Below are 27,005 nucleotides of genomic sequence, written 5' to 3'. Positions count from 1 at the left end.
TCTTTAATTATCAAATAACTTTTACTAAAACAGGTAATTGTATTGGCTTGCTGGGATTCTATCGTCTGAAACCATTTCTGACTTTTCTTAACGTCGTCAACGGACAGGAACTCCGCCGGACGATACTTGTATTCACGACGGAAACAAAAGATTGCTCGAAAGACAGGGTCTGATTCTGCATAATCTGCATAACATTGTGATGGGGTAACCTCGTGTTTCTAATAAACTTGATTAATTGTTCAACTAATTGCGAATATTCTTGATGGCACAGCAGTGCACATTAAAAACATTTTGCACAAGGATTCGTATAACGGGCTTTCGTAAAGTTGGGGCACACGGGTTGCAAGGCAAGCTGAATAATTTTGAAATTACGCTGCACTGCAGGAGACAGAATCCAATTATAGAACAATGCTTGTCTTATTGTTAATCTGTGACCAATTTTGCATCCAAAAGGTGGTGCTTGAACTTTTGTTGTGTACGATGTGTACCAATAACTAGGAAATAAATGCTTGTCGTATGATTATCAATTGTATAGATGAAACGAAATTGATAGATATCTAATATATAATACGACAGGACATAGATTAAAAAAAAGAATATTTTCATTAATTCGAACTTCATACAGCTGTGGTTAATCCACACTTGTGATACAAAAATATTGCTGGAAATTGAGTAACTTAGTGAAGGAGACAGATTCGGTAACCTGGGAAAACGTTATATTCAGTAAAATTAGGTTAAAAATAGAATAAAGAGTTTGTTTGTTGATCATCTGTAAATTGAATCATAGAAACGTTCAGTGACGCGTCTTATAAGTTGAAGACGCAAATCGGCCATGATTCAATACAGCATGTTCACCACTCAACAACTCCGAATAACTTGAACATATTTTGAATGTGAGTAAGCCGGAACACCCCGAAGAAGCCTATGCGGTCTTTGGCAGGACGGCGAAACACCTTGCAGACCATGGAGGGAATTGAATCTTCTTCACTGGCGCTGTACAGGGTTACAGTAAATCCTACGGCAACGTGTGACCCAAGTTGAAACGTGGCTTGATTAATGCATATAAATTATAAGAGGACGAGAGATTGGCGTTTACGATGCTATAAAATACACAACAATAAAAATTTAACCTTATATGAATATGGGGCCCTGTTTTGCCTGACAGACTCTGAATGACATCTTGAATGTACTGCCAAAGAGAAAATGTCAACCTGCGAACGTTTCTTCCAGATAACCTCTATTGCCTGAAAAAAATAATCTACCTCATCTGATCTGGTTGTGTCTTGCAAACTATTTTTGGGGGGTCAATCTCGGAATGCTATCCCTGGACGTCGTGGGAAACAAATGCAGAAATATCAAACACTGGCAAAGATCAATGCATTTTTGTTAGCTACAGGAGATGCAGCTGAAGATACAGGGAGTTTAATGCAAAGCCTTTATTTATGTTGACTGCAATGACCATCGAGTATTCAGAACAATAAACTGTATGAAAGGTGTGTAACACTCCCTCGCCTAGCGGCTTGATATCGGGGGTGATAACCCCCCTGCCCGGCCAAACTTAAGAAATCCCGTTTCGGTGGAAGCTGCGCGATGTGTCCCCTGTTACAAGTCAGTACCCCGAAATAACAAGCAGTACACAATACGCGATTAAATGATTAAGCTTTATAACTCTTACTTTGACTATGTCGTTAGTAGACAAACAAAATATAGAAGAAAAAGGGCGCCAGTCATATTAAACAGTGTGTGCACAATCGTTGGCGCTCACTTAGTAGTCTTCCTTCCACTAATCGATATTCTCCGGGCGACGCCCACCTACGAACGCCCGCTCGGAGTCCACTCCGTCTGGCAGCCGACCGAATCTCTCCATTTGCGTCCACTCTGTTCATCCCTCTCTCGCCTTCTGGCAAAAGCCCGCGAAAACAGCTGCTTACAGAATCACAGGACACAGCAACAATCTCTTATTGGCTAGCCACTGAATTCCAAATTCCCGTTATCTCTAGTCATAACAGAGACATTGCTGCTACAGAGAAGCCATTACCTAAAAGTGGAACATTACACAGAAGCCATTACATAAGCCTTAGCAGTGAAACCGTACAGCGTGTTGCATGTGTAATATTGGAAGTAGATTCTATGTGAGGGTTTCTATGAATTTCGTATAATGCGCTTTGAAGTTTTTCCACGAGGAGTCATCTGTCATGAAACTGAAGTTTTCGAAAAACTAAACAAGAGAATCGACGAGGCAACGCGGTAAATGTTTCCTCCATGAAATTTATGGAAGTTTGGTCCAGAAAGTTAACTCATGTGCTCTCACTGTTGTGGTAGCTATTTCAATAGTAAACTTTATTGTTGATAGGACACAGGGAATCATACTGTGTTAGGATACAGAGTCATTAATAGGTTACAGAAGTGGGCTGAGAAGTGGCAGATGGAGTTCAACCCAGAGAAGTGTGAGGCGGTACACTTTGGAAGGACAAACTCCAAGGCAGAGTACAAAGTAAGTGGTAGGATACTTGGTAGTGTGCAGGAGCAGAGGGATCTGGGGGTACGGGTCCACAGATCCCTGAAGGTTGCCTCACAGGTAGATAGGGTAGATAAGTCGAATGGATATAGTTTCAGAGTCTCGAGGTAATGATGCAGCTCCATAAAACTCTGGTTAGGCTACCTTGAAGTACTGTGTCCAGCGTCCATCTACAATTTGAGAGGGAGAAGGGAAACTCGGAAGTGTCAGTATTACAGTTGAACAAAGGGAACTATGCTGCTATGAGGGAGGAGCTGGTCAAAATTCAATGGAACAATATCCTAGCAGGGATGACAGTGGCACATCAATGGCAAGTGTTTCTGGGAATAATACAGAAGGTGCAGGATCAGTTCATTCCAAAGAGGAAGCAAGATCCTAAGGGGAGTAAGGGGAGGCCGTCACTGACAAAGGAAGTAATGGACAGTATAAAAATAAAAGAGAAGAAGTATAACATGGCAAAGACGAGTGGGAAGCCGGAGGATTAGGAAACTTTTAAAGAACAACAGAGGGTAACTAAAAAGGCAATACGCGGAGAAAAAATGAGGTACAAAGGTAAACTAGCCAAGAATATAAAGGAGGATAGTAAAAGCTTTTTTTAGGTATGTGAAAAGAAAAAAAAAATAATTAACACCAAAATTGGGCCCTTGAAGACTGAAGCGGGTGAATTTATTATGGGGAACAAGGAAATGGCAGACGAGTTGAACAGGTACTTTGGATCTGTCTTCACTAGGGAAGACACAAACAATCTCCCACATGTAATAGTGGCCAAAGGACCTAGGGTAATGGATGAATTGAAGGAAATTTATATTAGGCAGGAAACGGTGTTGGATAGGCTGTTGGGTCTGAAGGCTGATAAGTCCCCGAGACCTGATGGTCTGCATCCCAGGGTACTTAAGGAGGTGGCTTTAGGAATCGTGGTCGCATTGGTAATCATTTTCCAATGTTCTATAGATTCAGGATCAGTTCCTGTGGATTGGAGGGTGGCTAATGTTGTCCCTCTCTTCAAGAAGGGAGGAAGAGAGAAAACAGGGAATTATAGACCGGTTAGCCTGATGTCGGTGGTGGGACATATGCTGGAGTCAATTATAAAAGATGAAATTACGACACGTCTGGATAGCAGTAACAGGATTGGTCCGAGTCAGCATGGATTTACGAAGGGAAAATCGTGCTTGACTAATCTTCTGGAATTTTTTGAGGATGTAACTATAAAAATGTACTAGGGAGAGCCAGTGTATGTAGTGTACCTGGACATTCAGAAAGCCTTTGATAAAGTCCCACATCAGAGATTAGTGGGCAAAATTATGGCACACGGTATTGGGGGCAGAGTACTGACATGGATTGAAAATTATCTGGCTGACAGAAAACAAAGAGTAGCGATTAACAGGTCCCTTTCGGAATGCCAGGCGGTGACCAGTGGGGTACCGCAGGGTTCAGTGCTGGGAACGCAGCTGTTTACAATATATGTTAATGATTTATATGAGGAAATTAAGAGTAACATTAGCAAATTTGCCGATGATGCAAAGCTGGGTGGCAGTGTAAAATGTGAAGAGGATGTTAGGAGAATGCAAGGTGACTTGGACAGGCTGGGTGAGTGGGAATGTGGATAAGTGTGAGGTTATCCACTTTGGTGGTAAGAACAGGAAGGCAGATTATGATCTAAATGGAGTCAAGTTAGGAGAAGGGGAAGCGCAACGAGATCTAGGTGTTCTTGTACATCAGCGACTGAAAGAAAACATGCAAGTACAGCAGGCGCTGAAGAAAGCTAATGGCATGCTGGCCTTCATAACAAGGGGAATTGAGTATAAGAGCAAAAAGGTCCTCCTTGCAGCTGTACAGGACCCTGCTGCGACCACACCTGGAGTACTGTGTGCAGTTTTGGTCTCCAAATTTGAGGAAGGACATTTTTGCTGTTGAGGGAGTGCAGCGTAGGTTCACAAGGTTAATTCCCGGGATAGCGGGACTGTCATGTGTCGAAAGATTGGAGCGACTGGGCTTGTATACTCTGGAATTTAGAAGGCTGAGAGGGGATCTTATTGAAACATATAAGATTATTAAAGGATGGACACACTGGAGGCAGGAAACATGTTCCCGCTGGTGGGTGAGTCCAGAACTAAAGGCCACAGTTTAAGAATAAGGGGAAGGCCATTTAGAACGGAGTTGAGGAAAAACTTTTTCACCCAGAGAGTGGTGGATATATGGAATGCTCTGCCCCAGAAGGCTGTGGAGGCCAAGTCTCTGGATGCTTTCAAGAAAGAGATGGATAGAGCTCTTAAAGATAGCGGAATCAAAGGTTATGGGGATAAGGCAGGAACTGGATACCGATTGTGGATGATCAGCCATGATCACAGTGAATGGCGGTGCTGGCTCGATGTGCCGAATGGCCTACTCCTACACCTATTCTCTATTTTGTCTATTGTCTATCGTCAGTTCTGGTCACCTCACTATAGGAATGACGTGGAAGCATTGGAAAGGGTACAGAGGAAATTTACGAGGATGCTGCCTGGTTTAGAGAGTATGGACGATAATCAGAGATTAAGGGGGCGAGGGTTTAATCTTTGGAGAGAAGGAGGATGAGAGGAGACATGATAGAGGTGTACAAGATATTAAGAGGAATAGCTAGTGTGGACAGACAGCGCCTCTTTCCCAGGGCACCCCTGCTCAATACAAGAGGACATGGCTTTAAGGTAAGGGGCGGAAAGTTCGAGGGGGATATTAGAGGAAGGTTTTTTTTTTCTCAGAGAGTGGTTTGTGGGTGGAACAGGGATCAGTGCTGGGTTCATTGTTATTTTTCATCCATATCAATGATATGGATGATAATGTGGTAAATTGGATCAGCAAATTTGCTGGTGATACAAAGATTGGAGGTGTAGTAGACAGTGAGGAAGCTTTTCAGAGCCTGCAAAGGGACTTGGACCAGCTGGAAAAATGGGCTGAAAAATGGCAGATGGCGTTTAATACAGACAAGTGTGAGTTATTGCACGTTGGAAGTACAAACCAAGGTAGAACATACAGGGTTAATGGTAAGGCACTGAGGAGTGCAGTAGAACAGAGGGATCTGGGAATACAGACACAAAATTCCCTAAAAGTGGCGTCACAGGTAGATAGGGTCGTAAAGAGAGCTTTTGGTTCATTGGCCTTTATTAATCGAAGTATTGAGTCTAAGAGCTGGAATGTTATGATAAGGTTATATAAGGCATTGGTGAGGCCGAATCTGGTTTATTGTGTTCAATTTTGGTCACCAAATTACAGGAAGGATGCAAATAAGGTTGAAAGATTGCGGAGAAGCTTTACAAAGATGTTGCCAGGACTTGAGAAACTCAGTTACAGAGAAAGGTTGGATAGGTTAGGACTTTATTCCCTGGAGCGTAGAAAAATGAGGGGAGATTTGATGGAGGAAAATAAAATCATGATGGGTATAGACAGAGTGAATGCAACCAGGCTTTTTCCACTGAGGCAAGGGGAGAAAAAAAACAGAGGACATGGGTTAAGGGTGGGGGGGTGGGTAGTTTAAGTGGAACATTGACGGGGGGGCGACTTCTTCGCACAGAGAGTGGTGGGAGTATGGAATGAGCTGCCAAATGAGGTGGTAAATGCGGGTTCTTTTTTAACATTTAAGAATAAATTGGACAGATACATGGATGGGAGGTGCATGGAGGGGTATGGTCCGTGTGCAGGTCAGTGGGACTAGGCAGAAAATGGTTCTGCACAGCCAAGAAGGGCCAAAAGGCCTGTTTCTGTGCTGTAGTTTCTATGGTTTCTATGAATGCGCTGCCTGAGTCAGTGGTGGAGGCAGATACACTAGTGAAATTTGAGAGATTACTGGACAGGTATATGGAGGAATTTAATGTGGGGGGGGGATGTATATGGGAGGCGGGGTTTGATGGTCGGCTCAACCCTGTGGGCTGAAGGGCCTGTAATGTGCTGTACTATTCTATGAAACTTAGATTTTAGTAAAGCTAAACAAGAGAATTGACGGGGCAACGCTGTAAATGCTTCCTCCATGAAATTTATGGAAGTTTGGTCCACAAAGTTAACTCAGGTGGTATTGCTGTTGGGGTAGCTATTTCAATACTAAGCTTTATTGTTGATAGGACACAGACAGTCATACTGAGGTATTGTTTTTGTCTTTCAATTTTGCGATCGAGGAAAATCATTTTCCTTGCTTCTATCGTATTGGTTGAAGAATTGTGTTGCAATCCAAATATAATGATTAATAGGTCTGTCGATGACATCAAATTACTGATACATTGGTTTGTTAAGAATATTGCCTGCAGTTACAGCTGGAATTAGATCAAATGGTAATGTGCGGAAAGGAATGCCTTTAAGAATTTAACTCAGATGCATGGTGCAATATTTTAAGAAATTAGAAGAGATCCGAACAGAAAGAATTATTATATAGATCTGGAGGTCCTTTGCTGAACATAGAGAGACCGGGGTGAGTACTTTGCTTACCGGCAATGACATGCCAATTAAAATTGGTAGAGTATATTTGCATCATTGGCCAAGGATTCGAGCGTGATTCTGTTGAGCTAAGGCTGTACGCTATCTTCATGCCAATGCGCCTCTAAAATTTTATGCAATTATAATGGCCGTGATATGTGAATGCTAAAATGAATCTTCACAGCGTGCAGAAAAGCGTCGGAATGATATTGCACGGACAGCTGGAGATCTGTGAACAATAGATAAAGCTATTTTTCACTAGAGCAGACTGAGATGTTACCTTACAGCGTATATAAAAAATGATAACTTCGTTGCGTAGACAAGAAGTTCGGCAGCGGGTTAACTGCCGTGGATTGTCTGTCTGGAAAGCAGCGCCTTTCTGCTGCCGAATCAGCTCGGGAAGAACGACGCAACAAACTTTTAAATTCCTAAGTCAGCGAGTTGTTTTTTTATGTCCCCCTCACACTGTGAAACGGGGACACCTCTTGTTCCCTTATTAGGGAGAGAGCGAGCCTGTGATATGACACATTAACGGGTGCGCGTCGTTTTTGGGATACTGCATGGCTGGGTCTTAATTGATAGTTTGCTGCACGCTGGACTGGTCGGAAGGGTTTGCTGATTCTTTTGTTGGTGGGTGGGGGTTATCGCTGCGTTGCAGCTGCTTGTGCGTGAGAGGGGGAGCTGGATGTGCTTCGGAGTTCAAACGTTTTAACTGCTACTCATATTTTGGGGCACTCCTCTGTTTTCGTCGATGTTTGCTAAGAAAAAATAATTTCATGATGTATATTGTCGACATTTCTGTGACATTTGAACTTACCCATTAAGATAACGGAAATCTAAAGTCTCCAACAGAAACGCTGCTGGACCTAAGCACATGGTCTGTGCGTCGATGCAAGTGAGTGAACGATTCGGCGAGCCCTTCATGGAAGAGTATGGAAAGGGCAGTCACCTGAATGGAAAGATGGGAGATGGTGAGGAAACACAGCTAGAAGTTGATAGGTGAGAGCAAGTGGGTGGGAAAACTATAGAGATGCATAGAAGGAATCTGACAGGCAAGGGAAGCGTCACTTCAGAGAAATGGAAGTTCTCAGGGTCAATACCATAAGTGACCTGACTTGGTCCAACCAAGCAGAGCCCACTGCCAAGAAGGGTCACCAGCGCCTTTACTTCCTGAGAAAGCAAAATAAGTTTGGCCTGTCCCCTAAATCCCTCACTAATTTTTATAGATGCGCCGTAGAAAGCATTCTTCTAGGATGCATCACAACCTGGTATGGAAGTTGTCCTGTCCAAGACCGAAAGAAGCTGCAGAAGATTGTGAACACGGCCCAGCGCATCACACAAACCAATCTTCCGTCCGTGGTCTCACTTCACACCGCACGCTGTCGGAGCAGTGCTGCCAGAATAATCAAGGACACGACCCACCCAGCCAACACACTTTTCGTCCCTCTTCCCTCAGGGAAAAGGCTCAGGAGCTTGAAGACTCGGACGGCCAGATTTGGGAACAGCTTCTTTCCAACTGTGATAAGACTGCTGAACGGATCCTGACCCGGATCTGGGACGTACCCTCCAAATATCCGGACCTGCCTCTCGGTTTTTCTGCACTACCTTACTTTCCATTTTCTATTTATTATCTATAATTTATTGTTTTATTATATTTACTATCGATTTGTACTTCAGGGGCGTGAAGGGCAGAAACAAATATCGCTGTGATGATTGTACGCTCTAGTATCAATTGTTTGGCGAAAATAAAGTAAAGAAAGAGGAGGGATAGCAAACGATGCACTAGGTAGGTGAGAAGCCATAAGAGGCCAGAATGGGGAACTGAAGACGAGGGGAGGGGAAGCGACTTCTTTTAACTCCAAGGAGAAATCCATATTTATGCCTTCGGCATAAAATCTACAAGACCGGCAGACAAGGTTTTGTTACTTCACCCGGAGTGTGTCCACATCGTGACACAAGTGGACCGTCATGTTGCAATGGGAGTTGGAATTAAATTGTTGGCCTATCGGGAAGTTCTGTTGTGAGAGTGAAAAATGAACTGCACATTGACGAGGTCTCACTGATGTAGCGGAGGCAACAGAGAAACGACAGTTACAATAGACGACCATAGCATTTCATAGGTGAAATGTTACCTTACCTGGAAGGACTCGTTGCAGCCTTTAATGGAGGGGAGGAAGGAGGTGAATGAACAAGTGCAGAATTTTGTCTGCTTGCAGGGATAAATGCCCAGAGAAAGATTAGAGGGGAGGGATAACTGGTGAAGGGAACTACGGACGGGGCGATGTCTGTGGAAAGAGCCGTGTGCCTACTTAGAACGGGAGGCATAAAAATTAATTTAGTGCTAGGGGACCTTTAGAGATGGAAGATGATACCTGTAATCTGTCAAGTAGGGTGTTGTGCACAATCCTTATTTGATGGAGACAGACGTGAGAGAGCGGAGGAACATCTGGAGGAAATTCTGAAATGTTTTCCTCGCTGCCACTGCTACTGTGTGATCCGGAATCTCCGGAGGGGAAGGCCCCGAGTCATTGGCTTTGCTTATTGCTCGGCGGCCGGGACGGGGTCCAACCTCTGCGCAAAGACGGTGCTCGGTGCTCGGCGTCGAAGGGCTGGTCGGAGTCTCGAAGTTTTCGGACGGATTCAGAGTCGGCTGTGGTCAGGTGCTTCCAATGCGCCGACAGTTGTCGGTGCCTGTAGGTTTCCGGCAGGCAGAGTTTCTCCCTTTTTCCGCCTGCTATCGGGGACTATCGGGAGTCGATAGGAACTTTGAGACTTCTTTCACCGTTCCCATGGTCTGCTCTTTATCAAAATATGGTATTGCTTTGCACTGCTGTAACTATATGTTATAATTATGTGGTCTTGTTAGTGTTAGTCTTTGGTTTTTCCTGTTTTTTTTTTGTGATATCACTCTGGAGGAACATTGTATCATTTCTTAATACATGCATGCATTTCCAAATGACAATAAACGAAGACAGAGTGTCCTCATAATCTAATACAATAATCTAATCTAATCGAATGCAGTCAGTCTTGACTTAACTTAATTACCGCGTTTGCATTCATCACCTTTGTAGAATTCTGAATAAGAAATATTGAAAGTGGACTGCTATTTTTAGCCATGGTCTCTTCGTCGAAAATCTTGACTTAATTTCATCAGATTTGTTTCATGTTTGAAGTATTTGTCTTCTGTATAGAATGATTACATCATTTTTTTCTTCTATACACATTTTTCAGTGAATACTTGGCTCCACCATGGAGCGACGATGGGGAAGTAAAAGTATTTTTTTATAAATCTTTTTCCCGGTATTCCCTTTGAGAAAAATGAATGATGTGTTTGGGATTCCGATGCAAACGTCACCATATCTAGAATTAAAGATGATAATGATGATGATGATGACGATGATGATGATAATGATAATAATAATAATAATAATAGCAATAATATTCTTACTTTTTTCCTTAATTATAATAATATTTCATGCCTTTGGTATCATACCATAAGAAAGATAATATAATTTCCTCTGGTTAAAAGAGGATATAAAAATAATAGGAATAAACGTGTTAAGAATCTATTATCTGGCCTTAATTAACCACCAAAGAGAGAAAGTAATTTTGATACTCAGTTCCTCTATCCCATTATGAAACTTGAACGTGGAAAACAATGTCATCTGTTTGAGAACCAATTGGGACTTTATATACAATGAAAGCAAGAGGAATTCGCTGCATATTGCTCAAATGTTCTTTTTCCTAACTGTGCTTCATATCCTCCTCAGACCACCGAGTTCCAAGATTGGTGTCCGGAAATGATGAATGCTCTGGAAGACTGGAAGTGCTGTTTGTTGAAACCTGGAAAACGGTGTGTGATCTGCACTGGGATATGGATGATGCCAGCGTGGTGTGCCGACAGCTTCAATGCGGAGTCGCTGTTGCTGTGCGGGGAGGAGCTTATTTCGGAGAAGGAGCAGGACATGTATGGTCTAATGCCTTTGAATGTCAAGGTAATGAGTCGGGGCTGTGGGACTGTCCATTTTCTTCAGGAGCTCATCGTTGCAGCCATGAGAATGATGTCAGTGTGATCTGCTCTGGTGAGTACCTAGGATCCAGGTATTTGTTATCGACATTTTTCTCATTAACGATTTGCAAATTGCATCAGCCGAGGACAGTTCGATATGATTTTCATCTGACATTGACGGACAGATTAAGAGGGTGATATTGCTGGAAGAATAAAATAACGATTGACTTCAATTTGGGTTTCGACGAAAGAAATTAACATATTTGAAGATTTCAATAAGTTGAAACAAATATCACCAACAAAAGCGTAGCATGCAGCGTTATTATAAATTAAACAATCATTACTGCAGTAGAAAATATATAAAAAATGAAAAATGGTGTTTCCTTGAGAAATTGAGTGCGAAGTACATGCCGGAAATTTTTTCAGCACGCCTTTCAAATTCTATCACACAGCTTAACGTGAAAATTAATAATTCGAAGAAATTTAATGGTACTGAATTTTGTCATGTGCCTAAATACAGACATAAAGCTGATTAAACGTTAAAATGCGCAGCAGGCTTTGAGGCCACATGATGGCTATCTCTATTAACAGAAAGCAATCAAATATTATTTATTTCCGTACTGATACTTTGATGGATTATTGAATATTGCCCGAAACATTTCTCCTTTCTTCTTTAAGGAAACACACAGATGAATTGGTGCGGAACTGTAGATAAATACAAACCATTGTTTTTGCAGCACAACTTCCAAGCATGCATTTGCACCAGTATAGAATATACATGATTATAGCGAGATAACTTGTTGCAATAGCGTCGGAATTTACTGCTACAAATTTAGCAATAACGACTGTAAAAATGACAAAAACCCCCGCAGAAGAGTAAATAAAATATCAACTATATAGCTGTTAGTTGAACGACAGATGGCTTGTGAATTCCCCATAGTTTATAATCACCAGCGTACACTTTGTTGGCCCTAACGTGAATAACAGCTTGAAAGTTGCTTATGAACCTAAGAAATCAGTCGTCAGTGAAGGAGACAAACAGAATTAATAAATTGAAAATACACTTGGACTAAGATGTTAACTGTCCTGTGCTGTCACCAGTGGGATCATCAGTTGATCTGCCACCTGTCTTCCGGAGTTTCGGCCCGCTTATGATCAAGACTCCCTCGAGGTGGTGGGCCAGCAGTGCTAAAGCACAACCTCCCACTGGTGAGCTTAAAAACTTGGCAAAGAACAGGAATTCTGCAGATGCTGGAAATTCAAGCAACACACATCAAAGTTGCTGGTGGGCACAGCAGGCCAGGCAGCATATCTAGGAAGAGGTACAGTCGCCGTTTCAGGCCGAGACCCTTCGTCAGGACTAACTGAAGGTGGAGTTAGTAAGAGATTTGAAAGAGGAGGGGGAGGGGGAGATCCAAAATTATAGCAGAAGACAGGAGGGGGTGGGATGCAGCCAAGAGCTGGACAGGTGATAGGCAAAGAGGATACGAGAGGATTATACACACATTCTTTCTCTCACTCTCCTTTTTCTCCTCTGTCCCTCTGGCTATACCCCTTGCCCATCCTCTGTGTCCACCCCCACCACCTTGTCTTTCTTCCCGGACCTCCTGTCCCATGATCCTCTCGTATCCCCTTTGCCAATCACCTGTCCAGCTCTTGGCTCCATCCCTCCCCCTCCTGTCGTCTCCTATCATTTTGAATATCCCCCTCCCCCTCCCACTTTCAAATCTCTTACTAACTCTTCCTTCAGTTAGTCCTGACGAAGGGTCTCGGCCTGAAACGTCGACTGTACCTCTTCCTAGAGATGCTGCCTGGCCTGCTGCGTTCACCAGCAACTTTGATGTGTGTTGCTTAAAACCTTGGCATCTGCCTCTATCAGAGTTGTTCCATTCCAACAGATAGGCTACTCTTCGGGTGCCTATGTAACTTACTGAAGGGTTTGCAAAAGATGTATAACATATAACCATATAACCATACAACAAATACAGCAGGGAAACAGGCCAGCTCGGCCCTTCTAGTCCGTGCCAAACTCTTACTCTCACCTAGTCCCACCGACCTGCACTCAGCCCGTAACCCTCCATTCCTTCCCTGTCCATATATCTATCCAAATTAACTTTAAACGAAAACATCGAACCTGCCTCAACCACTTCTGCTGGAAGCTCGTTCCACACAGCTACCACTCTCGGAGTAAAGAAGTTCCCCCTCATGTTACCCCTAAACTTTTGCCCTTTAACTCTCAACTCATGTCCTCTTGTTAGAATCTCCCCCACTCTCAATGGAAAAAGCCTATCCACGTCAACTCTGTCTATCCCTATCATAATTTAAATACCTTTATCAAGTCCCCCTCAACTTTCTACGCTCCAAAGAATAAAGACCGACTGGAATAAATACGCTGTCCAACTATCTGCCCCTCTGGACGTATTTGGTCCACACCCATGCTGATCCTGTCTCTGCTACCTCAGCTACAGCCCTGCTGGTTGCTTTGATCTCTCTTCTAGTAAAGCCGAGGTCACGCAGCCACTTCTGGAAAGTGAACGCAATAAAGCCACGGCAACCTACTTCGAATGGTTAACATGAGACATTCCCCCGTCTGTCGCTGCACTCTGACATTAATTCTGCATACTTGGTTAACTTGTGCTCATGGGCTTCAACGCTCTTGTTTTCACAGGGGACTGTGAGTTCACGAATAACCACTTCTCTACTGGTGTCAGACCATGCGATTATATCTGGGCGCAATGTGGTGAAAGTTATTTGCCTCGGGAAATTGCCTTTCCCATCCAGGTCAGCATTGACACACCAGTCATTGGCTGAATAAAGTCTGCTTGATCGTGGGCTTGCGCTGCACACCCTTGACTTGGAGCCTTCTTTCACAAATGATATGCGGTGTTCTGTGCAGCATGGGGCATGAGATAAGTTGTTCTGCAGTACTCTCTGCTCAACCGCTTCTGTTACAACTTTGAGAACGGTGTTATGTCTCGAAGTGTACATGGCGCAGGAAAGATTGACTCTGCATGCAATCAAAATATGTTGAAGTGTTCCCTTCTCGCCGCAAGCAGCACATCTGTCTGTCTTATCTTCATGCCAGGTGCTGAGGTTGGCAGGTGTTGGGAGCAGATCGTACTCTGCTCTACATAGAAAAGAAACGCGGAGCGGTTCCATCTGCCACAGAACATTCCAAGATAGATGTCGTTGTTCAACGCTTTCCCATCAGGTCCAAGCCCCCTGTTTGGCCAGGCCAGCTGTTTTAGCTGACCTCTTCTCCTCTTCTACCTGTCGTATTTCTCGCGTTACAAGCTCACGGCGCCCCTCACCTGTAGAAGACAACCACCACCTGTGGGCTGTCCAGCCAAGTCCCTGGTGGCCTAGCTGGGTAGTCCCAACCCTCTCCTTGTGCTTCAATCTAGACTCTGCCTCATCAATTGCTGCATGGGCTGATAACTTCCTGCCTGATCTCACAACCGGCTGGGTGTTGTTGATGACAGGGTCTTTTGAGTCTCGAAGCATCATGAATATCTTACCTTGGATACCTTGACCTCTTCAACAAGGGATTACACTGGGACGGTAAGCTTTGTCTGGCTACTATGGATTGCAGAATTGGTGAGGCTGCTCGGTACTCCAAGCCACTTCTTCACATACCTGTTGATCTTCCGTTCCATTGCATAACGATTGTAAACGTGATAAAAACCTCAGCAGAAGAATAAATAAAACATCAACTATATAGCTGCTAGTTCAAAGACAGATGCCTTGTGAATTCCCCGTAATTTATAATCATCAGCGGACATTTTTGGGGGGCCTAACGTGAATGACAACTTGAAAGTTGCTTATTAACCTCAGAAATGAGTCGTCAGTGAAAGAAACCAACATGAAAATAGATAATGGAAAAGTGCAAAGAAAATATACATCTCAAGCAAAGACTAACATCAATTTAATCGCCAGTAACGAAACAGAAAATCGAAAATGCCCCTTCTGAGTGCGCAATATCTGATTGTAGGAAGTATCCTCAAATATTACACGTAAATAGATAGATAGATAGATAAATATGATGCATATGCATATGGTCCACTGAGTGGGCAAGAACAGCATGGGTGGAATATGGTGCTGAATAATGGTATTTTCAACTTCAATAAAATAACGCGAGATTCCTGTCGTGGTGTATGCAGATTATTCACAACACTTAAAAATGCATTGGGGAAAAAAAAATGATTGTGTGTCAATCAGATAAAAGAAATACCGGTCTACATTGTGCCATACTCTGCTATTTTCGCGAAGCTCTGCCGAGCGGATGCCCTGGATAGCGGTCCGATCCTGTGCAAGTTCTTTTAATTAGTTTATGTTGACATTAATTAACTGAATTCAATTATTAATACAACAGGGAATTCTGTAGCACGACTCGTTGATGGGGACAACAGATGTTCTGGCCGGGTGGAAATTCAGCACGGGGACCAGTGGGGAACACTTTGTGATGAATACTTCAGCTTGGAAGATGCTGCCGTGGTCTGTGAACAGCTACAGTGTGGTGCAGTAAAGGCAACTCCCAGAGATGCATACTTTGGCACAGGAAACGGGCCAGTGTGGAAAGATAACTACATTTGTTTGGGCAATGAGTCCCGATTAGCTGATTGCCAAGTCTCAGCGTGGAGTCGGATCAGCTGTTCGCATGGAAATGACGCCAGCCTGATCTGCACCGGTGAGTTGTTGAAACATTAGTCTGAATGAAACCTTTCTTTGGTCGTAGAGATATCCATAACAGAGACAAAAAGAAAAGAAAAAAGAAACAATCGAATGTATCCAAAGTTTTCTGGCAAAACTATATCACGAATCTAAATTTTTGCGGCATCAGTCTGCGTTTGCAATTCGGACTGTTTTATTTTGGATACTTAGACCTTGAGTACACAGTAAATAAAACTAAAATTTGAGGAGAAATTATTGGAAAGTGCAGAGAATTATGTCAATTGGTGTTTCCAGATAGTAATTTTTGTACCATTTTAAAATCTGTAAAAATAAAGATGTAATATTTGCAGGTGAGTTAAGTCATATTATAAACTGTTGAAAAAGAACAATGAATTATATTAAAATTTTAAATGACTCTCTTTATGTTCGGCGAGTAAGAATAATACCTGGGACTGCTACGTGTGTGTCTTTTTTATCCTGCGGAGGGAGAAGAGATGTTAAGTAGCTTCTGGGGTGATTGCCTTGTAGGAAATCAGTGTATAAACTAATATTTGCCGCTAATAGCTGAAAGTATCTGGGATACGTTGAGTAATTATTAACTGTTTTACACAATCTCATCCATATTGTAGATGAAATGTGGTCTGTGCGGCTGACCGAAGGGGGAAGCCGCTGCGACGGCCAGGTGGAGGTTTATGATAATGGCAGATGGAGCAGAATACAGGATAACTTTTGGACTATCAATGAAGCCAATGTCGTCTGTAAGCAACTGCGTTGCGGTGTGGCCACATCCTCCTACATCGCCTCGGGGTACAAAGGGAAAGAATGGCCCGTGTGGGTGACCGACCTTCAGTGTGAAGGAAGCGAACCTCATCTCCAAAACTGCAGTGCTTCCATATTCAATCGGTCTTTCTCTGACTTCATCGGCGTTGGCGTCCTGTGTTCAGGTGAATAGCATGAAAAGTGGAAATTGTAATTTGTAATATAGTGTGACTATTAATTATATATAGAGCTAAATTTAGAAATACTGAGACTTGCAGGTATTTATATCTCCATTTGTCTCATCACATCGGCGTTGACAATCATATTTCCCCTTGCAGGGTTTCCAATTTATATACCCACCCACAGCTCCTACGGCAGCTCCGCTCCTAAAACGTACAAGCGAATTTATTGTAATCAATTTACCTACTAGCTAGTACAAGTTGGGAAGGTGCATAGAAAACTGAACACGATGAATAAAAACGCATTTACCTGGGCAAAATGTGCAAAATTCGCATAGAAATTCAGCATATATTCTGCTTCGCCGGAACTACAAATTTGCTGCATATATTTTCAACGATTCATTCATAATTTAGGGTGTATACTGAACGGGATCGTCCTGGCAGTTCAACAATTTTGCTATTGATTGCAATTAAATACCAGGAGTTCTACCTGCCTTCTTTGTCTCTCTCTCTCTCTCTCTCTCTCTCTCTCTCTCTCTCTCTCTCTCTCTCTCACACACACACACACACACACACACACACACACGCACAGACACACATGCTTTCTTTCTTTCTCTCTCTCTCTTGCTCTCTCTCTCTCTCTCTCTGCCCCCGCCCCCTCTTGCTTCTTCCCTCAGTATTATTGCTAGTCCCCTTGTTTATCATTTTCAAAATCAGACTTCCATTCAGGTCTGAAAATATGATGATTTAAGTTAAAGCAATGGCACAAACAAGAGCCGTGGGGTACTGTTACAGCTTGGCCAGACCCCACTTGGTCTACTCTGTTAAGTTCTGGTCACCTTACTGCAGAGTAAATGCGGAAACAATCGACAGAGTGCAGAGGAGATTTACGAGGGTTTTGCCCAGATTGGAGAGTGTGACTGACTTATGTGAATAGGTTGCGTGAACTCGGCCTTTTCTTCTTGGAGTGAAGGGGGACGAGAGGTGACCATAGAGGTGTATACAATGATTATAGGAAATATATTTTGGGTCATTTGTTCGGAGTTAAATGGAACTACAACGGGGTATTGTTTGAAGGTTCTTTGGAAGTAGCTACAGAGGGGGTGGAAGGGGTAAGATTTTTACAGAGAGTGATGGGTGCATGAAATGCACTGCTGGTGATGGATGGGGATACAATAGGGTCTTTTCAGAAACTCTTAGATAGGTACATTATGTTTAGAAAAATAGACGGCTATGTGTTAGGGCATTTATAGGCAGTTTATAGAGAAGGTTACATACCAGGTATAACTGTTTTCTTCGTTCTGTGCTCTAAAAAGAGGAAATTGAGCATTTAGTTGAACATGGAAGGGTTTCTGGAGGGGGAATTTAAGAGAAGAAATTTGCAAAGAAATGCAAAACGAGGCGATGGTTCTGACGCCTGGCATTATTTCTGATCGGAACCATTAGGGATAAAGACTCAAATAAATGTTCAGATACGACGGAAATAATTGTACTTTACTTCTAATATTTTTCGCTGCATCTTTTAATTAAATAGTTTGGTGATATTTTTGTCCGTGTACTAATACCATTTTTCATGGATTTTTTTTTTCTGTGCACCAGTATGTCTAGTTGCCAGGAGTGTCGGAGAGAGATCAATTTTGTGATATTAATTCTGAACCAACATTAATTGTTTGTTATATTTTCGGAACACCATCATTTATAACAGAATCCAACACTTTCCAAACCACTGACGATCGGTAAACTGGACTATAATTCTCTTTCCTTTGACTTCCTCCCTTCTTATAGTGATATTTGCAATCTTCCCCTCCTCCAGGACCATACCAAGGTAGATACTTTACATAGACAATAGGTGCAAGAGAAGGCCAACCGGCCCCTCGAGCCCGCACCGCCATTCAGTATGATCATGGCTGATCATTCAATTCAGAAATGCTTTCTCTTCATATCCCCGATCCCTTTAGTGACAGGGGCCATATCTAACTCCCTCTTAAATATAGCCAATGAACTGGTCTCAACTGTTTCCTGTTTTAGATAATTCCAGAGATTCACCACTCTCTGTGTGAAGAAGTTTTTCCTCATCTCCGTCCTAAAAGGCTTCCCCTTTATCCTCAAACTGTGACCACTCGTTCTGGACTTCCCCAATATCGGGAACAATCTTCCTGCATCTAGCCTGTCCAATCCCTTAGAATGTTATACATTTCAATAAGATCACCCCCCGCCCCCCCGTCTTCTAAATTCCAGCGAGTATAAGCCTAGTGGATCCAATCTTTCATCATATGAAAGTCCTGCCATCCCAGGAATCAATCTGGTGAACCTTCTTTGTACTCCCTCTATGGCAAGATTGTCTTTCCTCAGATTAGGGGACCAAAACTGCACACAATACTCCAGGTGTGGTCTCACCAAGGCCTTGTACAACTGCAGTAGAACCTCCCTGCTCCTGTACTCGAATCCTCTTGCTATGAATGCCAGCATACCATTCGCCTTTTTCACCGCCTGCTGTACCTGCATGCCCACTTTCAATGACTGGTGTACAATACACCCAAGTCTTATTGCACCTCCGTTTTTTCTAATCGGTCACCATTCAGATAATAATCGGTTTTCCTGTTCTTGCCACAAAATTGGATAACCTCCCATTTATCCACATTAAATTGCATCTGCCATGAATTTGCCCAGTCACCTAACCTAACCAAATCACCCTGCATCCTCTTAGCATCCTCCACACAACTCACACTGCCGCCCAGCTTCGTGTCATCTGCAAACTTTGAGATGCTGCATTTAATTCCCTCGTCTAAATTATTAATATATATATAAGGTGAAGTGATTCTTGAAAGGTCACGACCAAAGCATCTGTAATCTGTTCTGCCACCTCTCTCCGAATTCTGGGATATAGTCCATTTGGTCCAGGTGACTTCAGACCTTTGAGTTTGCCAAGCATTTCTCCTTTGAAATGACACTCTCTCCAGCGAACTGATATTCACAGGTTACTAGCTCACAGCTGGTGCCTTCACAGTGCACCCCAGATGCAAAGTACATATTAAGCTCATCTGCCAATTTTTATCTCATATTCCCACCTCATCAGCGTCATTTTCCCGTCGTCTAATACGAGCGTTCATCTCCCTTTCCCTCTTCACACAACTGAAGAAAACACAACTTACGGTATCCATTTTTTAATATTATCGGCTAGTCTGCGCTCATAGTTCATTTTTCTTTTATAGCTTTTTTGGATGCCTTTTGTTGAAATTTAAGAGCTTCCCAATCATCCAATTTCCGACTCAATTTTTCTACTTCATTTACCATTTCCTTGGCTTTTATGCAGTCCATAACTTTCTTTTGCCAGACACAGTTGCCTACCCCGCCAATTGAGTATTTCTTCCTTTGAGCGACATATCTACCCTGCCTGTCCTGCCCAGAAATTTCAGCTCTTTCTCATCTGCTGTCATCGCCGCCAGAACATTCCTCCGATCCACCTGCGCAATTCTTAATTTGTCGTTCGTGTAATTTATATATTCGGATATATAACCGAGGAAAACTGTCGTTGCATGACCAGACCGGATTTCGGTAAATCTGATTTCGTGGTCGCCCTTCTCGTACCTGCAGACAAGCAGACAAGCTCTATATATTTGGACAGCAAAGGGGACGTCGGGGGAGGCAAAAGCGACGGCTATGGGATGCTTCTCTTCGGAGGACTGAGCAGAGTTGAAGAACATATCGATGTATCTGAATGACAACACCGAGGTTCTCACATACTTCATATAATTAATTATAGATGAGTGTGGACGTACAGAATCACTCAGAATCTTTCGCAAAACGAAAAATTAGATGAAACATGAGATTCGCAATCTGGCGAGGACCAGATAAGAGGCATACAAGACCAGTGAGCAAGAAAGATACAGGTGGCCGTAGTACTTTATGCAGGAAGAAATGTTAAAGGAGAAGGGGATTTCCACACTAAGCATGAACCATAGAAACATAGAAACATAGAAAAGCTACAGCATAATAACAGCTGCTTCGACCCACAAAGCAGTGCCGAAAATGTCCTTACCCGAGAAATGACATTGAGTTACCTATAGCCCTCTATTTTCCTGAGCTCCATGTACCTGTCCAGGAGTCTCTTAACAGGCCCTATCTTTTTCGTCATCACCACCGTCGCCGGCAGCCGATTCCAAACACTCACCACTCTCCGCGTTAAAAAAAAAACAATTGACCCATGTCATCTCCTCTGTAACTAGCCCAGGCAACATCCTTGTAAGTCTCCTCTGCATCCTTTCTATGCTTTTTACATGTTTCCTGTAGTGAGGCGACCAGAACTGAGCACAGTACTTCAAGAGGGGTCTGACCAGGTTCCTATATAGCTGCAACATTACCTGTCGGCTCCCAAATCAGTCCTACGATTTATGAAGGCCAATGCACCGTGATCTTACTTAACCATAGAGTCAAACTGCCCAGCACCCTGATTGTCTAATGGACTCGGACCCCAAGATCCCTCTGATACTCGGCCCTGCCGATAGTCTTACCATTAATACTATATTCTGCTATTGTATTCGATCTACCTACCAAAATGAACCATCTTACATTTATCTAAGTTGAACTTTATCTGCCACTTCTCAGCCCAGTTTTACAACCTATCAATGTACCGCTGTAACCTCTGACAACCCCCCACACTATCCACAACACTCCCAACCTTTGTGTCATCAGCAATATTACTAACCCATCCCTCCACTTCCTCATTCACAGCATTTATAAGATTCACGAAGAGTAGGGGTCCAACAGATCCCTGAGGCACCCCGCTGGTCACTGAATCCACAAAGCAATGTGCCCTTGGATCCCCTGTCTCCTTATTTTCTCATTAAGCCTTTCATCGTGTACTTTTTTAAATGCCTTGCTGAAATCCATGAAGGAAGCTCGACCATTTTGGATGGGTTTGCACAAAGTAAAATCAAGCGACGTAGTGGAGAAAAGCTTCGCTTCCAGATGGGCTCAATCCACTTTATGCCCGCTTTGACTGTCAGAACATGGACGAACCATCAAGTATTTCCGGAGCCCCCGATAATTCTGTGATTCAAGTCTGTGAGGCTGACATGCAGTTAGCGTTCATGAGGGTAAACTCACCAAAAGCATACGGCCCAGAAGGGATGGCTGGCCAACTAGTTCAGAACTGAGCTGATCAACTGCCTATCGTGCTCTTTCGCATCTTGCTTCGGCAGTCTGATGTGGCCACCAACTTCAAGTATACTTCACATACTAGTTTCTTAGGAGAACCTGATGATCTGCCTGAATAACTATCTGTCAGTTACAATGGCAGCAACAATGAGGAAGTGTTTTATGAATTTGCTAATGGGTCATATCAACTTCTGCCTCAGAGGAGACTTGTCCGGCCCAAATTTGCCTACCGGAGCAACAGGTCCACTACAGATGCCAACTCACTGGCTGTTCATACTATCCAGGATCATCTGGACAGCAAAGATACACACATTGCAGGGTTGTTTCTTCACTGCAGATCAGCATAAAATGCCACCATCCCCTTAAAACTGATCAAAAACTCGAAGTCTGTACCTCAATAACTACTTATACAATTGTATCCTGGACTGCAGCCCCGGTCAATATGTTCCGAATGGCAACAACATCTACTCTAAAATCTCCATCAGCACAGGTGCTCCAAATGGTTGCGAGCACAGCTCCACGTTTCCTTCGCGTTACACTGTATGACAAAGTACAGCACCTCTGCCATACTCAGATTTACTGACGACACCACTGACAAAGTTGATGACACAATAGCATTTTGAAGGGATATTAAAAATCCTGAGGAGTGGTGCCACAGCACCAACCACTTTCTCAAAGTCAGCATGACAAAGAGGAGGTATTGAGTTCAGGCGGAGGAAACCACCGGTCCATGAGTCAGGCCTCAACGGCGCATCAGATGAGGAGAGGGTCAGCAATTTCAATTACCTGACGACCTGTCCTAGACTCAACACAGAACTGCAATTATAGCGAAAGCACAGCAGATTCCAGAGTTTCTTGGAAGATTTGTGTATCGGACCGCAAAGCGTTCCAGCGTGTGGTCAAAACTGCCCAGCGGATTATCGGCACGCAATTGCTCACTGTTGAGTACATTTTCAATGAACGCTGCCTGGGCAGGGCGGAAAACATTATCAAGGATGCACCTCACCCCAACCATGGACTTATCACTCTCTTCCCAACCGGTAGGCGCCACAGGATCCTCCGCTCCCGCACCAGCAGGCACAGGAAGAGCTTCTTCCCTGAGGCTGTGACACTGCTGAATCTCTCATCAGGCGCTAAGCAGTATGGAATCCATATTGTACTGTCTCAGTATTTTTATATTTGTGTGCTGTAGCACTTATTTTATTCGCAGTTATTTTGTAAATAACGCTATTCTTTGCATTTCAGGTCAGATACTGAATGCATTTCATTGGCTTTGTATCTGTACTCGGCACAATGACAATAAAATTGACACTAACCTAATCTAATCTAATTTCGAAGATTCGGCATGGTATTTATTCTGAATTTTGGTGAACACAACCCAGAGCCATCAGACGGTCTTCTTATGAAAAGACATTCTGGTGAACGTCCTTTGATGCCCTCCTTGTTCAGCAGATCCAGTCTAAGATAAGGGGCCCAAAACTGCACTGATTACTACTTGTGAGGTCTCACCAGTGCTTCACATAGTCCCAAAATTACATCCATTGCACTTGTCTTGTTATCCACAGGCTCACACCTGTAAACTGTCGTCTGGAGAATCCTGCACAGGGGCTCCCAAGCTCTTCTGTGCTTTTTTTTTGTATTTTCTCTCCAGTTAGGAAACAGTCAAACCATTTTTATTCTACTAAAGTGCATGACCATCCACTACCCAAAACTGTATTGCATCTGTCATTTTTGTCCACTCTCCTAATCTATATTTGTGTTTCTGTGTCCTATCACCTCCACAAATCTGACTGTCCCTCCAGCTACCTTCATATTGTCTGCAAACCTCTGAGCAAAGTCATCAACACAATCGTCCAAATCATTGACACATAACGTGAAAGGAATTGGTCCAATCACAGACCACTAAAAACACCACGTGTCACCGGCGGCCAACGGGAAAAGGTTCCCTTCATTCCCGATCTTTGCCTACAGCCAATCAGCGACTGCTCTGTCCATCCTAGAATATTTCCTTTAATACCATGGGCTCTAACTCGTTAAACAGCCACATGTGCGGCAGGTTGACGATGGCCGTTTGAAGATCCAAGTACCGCAAAATCAAACGCTTCTCCTCTGTCGATCCTACTTATTATTTCTTCAAATAATTCCAACAGATTTGTCGGGCAAGTACATTTGTCAGACATTTGTTTGTCTTCTGCATTCTCATTGATAGCAGATCCCGATATATTTCCAAACACTGAGATCAGGCTAACTCGCTTGTAGTTTCCTCGTTTGTGCGAAAGGCAGGAAAATGGAATGGCAGCAGATGTGGAAAAACGTCCAACTACCGGCCTCTGAGTTCCGTCCTTAATGAGAGAAGCAACTCTACTTTTCTCGATATGTTGTATTCATCCAAACTTTTACATTTTATACTTGGATTTCAAACATTTTCAAGTTCCGGAATAATTGTTACAACGTGGCACAACTCTTTTTAAGAGTAATAATAATAATAATCCCAGAGTCATCTTTAGAAACGACGAGCCGGTGATGTTTCTACTTTCCAATGTACTGATTTACTTTCCATATTACTGTTCGATAGGCCACTTGCAGTTACGACTCTCGGGAAGTGAAGATCCATGTGCTGGTCAGCTAGAGGTTTATTACCGTGGATCTTGGGGCATGGTCTGTGACGACTCCTGGGATCTGGTGGACACCAGCGTGGTCTGCAGACAACTGGGTTGTGGATCTGCTTTGGAGTATAAAACTCACGGTTACTGCGGAAGGCGCTCTCCCCCAGTTTGGTTAGATGAAGTGAGATGCTCGGGTAAGGAAACATTTCTCTGGGAATGTCCATCAGCACCATGGGCCGAACATGACTGCAGTCATAAAGAAGCTGTGACGTTGACTTGCTCCGGTAAAGAAAATCTCAATTTTATTTAAATTTACTTTTCTTTGTCTGCGCAGCACGCAATGACTACGGAGATGTAATAAATAATGTAAAACTGGAAAGGAGACGATTGGGCCAGAATGAACTGTCTAAATATTGATAATGAGTGAGAACACACGTACGCAGAAACAATAAACTTATTCCCTATGTATCTGGAATGTTTATATTTCCCATTACTAATGTCATAATATTAATCATCCTGAATTCAGTATTGATTCTGCCTAATAATTCTTCTGCCGTCGCTCAAGTGTTTCCCCGTTTTCTTTACTCAGTCGAGGCAAATAAATAATCTCCAGTCTATGTATCGGTGTAGTTTGATGGTTGAGTGACTGTTCACCAACTCGTTACACTACTCAAGGAGCTGTGAAAAAAAATACTGCTAGGCGTTCTTACAAAAGATAGATTCAAATATTGATCCGAATTCCTTCGACCCGTAGCAAAGTGTTTCAGACTAAAATATGCAAGCGATTCTTAAATACCCGATCTCATGATGAAATTCAATTACTTAGCAAAGCAGTAGTAAGTTGCTGTGAACATGCAAGTAAGCAGGGCCATCTAGTGACTAGAAATAACATAGCAGTCCAAATCAGGAGAGACAGAATAATACAATTTATCAAATCGGATCGATGTAAATTCCGTATAATAAAATCCAAAAAAAAAATCAAAAACATAGCATTGTTTTTCAATTTCCATTGTTTCTTTTTCCCCATGATTCTTTACCTCTTCTTCTCACTTACTGAATTAATTGGGGAAAAAAGTCAGGAGTAAAATAATATCTGGAAACAAAATCAACTAGAAGAGCCAACGGTAGAAATTTGATACCGAGACTAGAAGGCTGTAGTGTGTCCAGAGAAGACGAATATCCTATTGAGTTGTATTGTCGCAGAAAGGAATAAAAGTCAGATAACACAATCAGAGTAGCTGTGGCTAAATGAAGTGGCAAAAAGCCAGAAGCTAATGTGAGGTCAGCTTTTCCGAATTCAAAACACAGGTGATGTGCATGCGATTAAATAGTGTAGGTGATCACATTAGAATCTCCAAAGATAATGCCTGGAATATATATATAAAATTAAAATAAGTCCTAAAATCAGTTTCAAACACTCTTATCGAATCGGGGGATAGAATAAATGAAAATAATATTGTAATTTCGCCTTTATTTCATCACAGACTGCTCTTACTCTGGATTTAGTAGGTGCGGTCTTAAGAATAAGGTACTGAGGTTCAGTCAAAACATTTAACCACGTACTTTTCTTTTGCCCTGAAGAGCAAGTGACGGTTTGTGTCGGTCCACTTATTTCCAACGCCTCAATTCATACTTTTCGTAAGGACAGAGGCTGGACAGTTTCTCCTTGCTCTTCACACTTCTTCCCTAAATGAATTCAAATATTTACCTTTCTCAATTGTTGGTGAATCCGATGAGATTCCAGTATCAGACACTCGATCTTCTATTCCTCAATTTTCCGTCACTAACCCCTTCCCTCCTTTCAGTAACTCAGCAGAATATATCATTCCGTGTTTCCTGGGTTCGCTTAATTTTGCTAATCTATCACTTCCTACTGAATGTGCTCATTTTATTTGTTTATCCTTGTTACACACACACACACACACACACACACACACACACACACACACACACACACACACACACACACAGACAGACACACACACACACACACACACACACACACACACACACACACACACACGGCTAATTTCTGTTGCAGAAGTAGAGGAAAAAAACGCGTTTCCCATTGTATGCTAATTTTGTGACAACCTTTGTCTTCAAATGCATCCTTATCAGAGCACAAAAAGTTGCGCCTGCAGGACGGAGGTAGTCGATGCAAAGGAAGAATTGAAGTGTGGTACAACGGGACCTGGGGAACAGTCTGCTCCACGAACCTTGATGGCAAGTCTGCAGAAGTCATTTGCAAACAAATGAAATGTGGACCAATTAATTCTATTTATCCTGACTCATATCAGTTTGGAAAGGGACGTGGACCGATATGGTTGGATGAGGTTGAATGTACTTCACACGAATCGACCCTTTGGCAGTGTCAGTCGCAACCGTGGGGAAAACACCAGTGTGACCATTCTGAGGACGCAGGAGTTGCTTGCGAAGGTAAATAAGAGAATCTTATATCTATTTACGTTTTACATTTTTACGTATAAATTCGTCAAAATATTTATTTTGTCAACAGAAACCAATATGACGGAAGGAATCACTGAAAGAGCCTGCTTGCAAGAAAACGCATTCTCCTCTTTCCCTTTAAAAGGTGACGAATTCGAAAACTTCTTTGCTGAAATCAGAAAACCTTGTATTAATGTCGCTATCAGAAAAATAAATTTCGT

General features: G+C 42.8%; 1 protein-coding gene and 1 long non-coding RNA gene across 2 annotated transcripts in view; both read left to right on the top strand.

Annotated features, from left to right (window-relative positions):
* LOC134342153 (scavenger receptor cysteine-rich type 1 protein M130-like) overlaps positions 1–16,407 on the top strand; it is a gene marked incomplete at its 3' end in the record, with an annotated part of 37,027 nt that extends 20,620 nt beyond the window's left edge. Inside the window, exons 6-8 of the mRNA XM_063040126.1 lie at positions 10,729–11,040; positions 15,340–15,654; positions 16,268–16,407. Coding sequence (XP_062896196.1) covers positions 10,729–11,040; positions 15,340–15,654; positions 16,268–16,407 — 767 coding nt within the window. The remainder of the gene's footprint in view (positions 1–10,728; positions 11,041–15,339; positions 15,655–16,267) is intronic.
* A 64-nt stretch (positions 16,408–16,471) lies between these two features.
* Positions 16,472–26,538, top strand: LOC134342149 (uncharacterized). The gene is made up of 3 exons (XR_010016961.1): positions 16,472–16,582; positions 24,309–24,623; positions 26,458–26,538. It is a non-coding gene; the product is annotated as an uncharacterized LOC134342149 (long non-coding RNA).
* The last annotated feature ends 467 nt before the right edge of the window (positions 26,539–27,005 follow it).

The sequence above is a fragment of the Mobula hypostoma genome, unplaced genomic scaffold (genome assembly GCF_963921235.1).
Source record: "Mobula hypostoma unplaced genomic scaffold, sMobHyp1.1 scaffold_127, whole genome shotgun sequence".
NCBI lineage: Eukaryota > Metazoa > Chordata > Chondrichthyes > Myliobatiformes > Myliobatidae > Mobula > Mobula hypostoma.
This window is presented reverse-complemented; position numbering and strand designations above follow the sequence as displayed.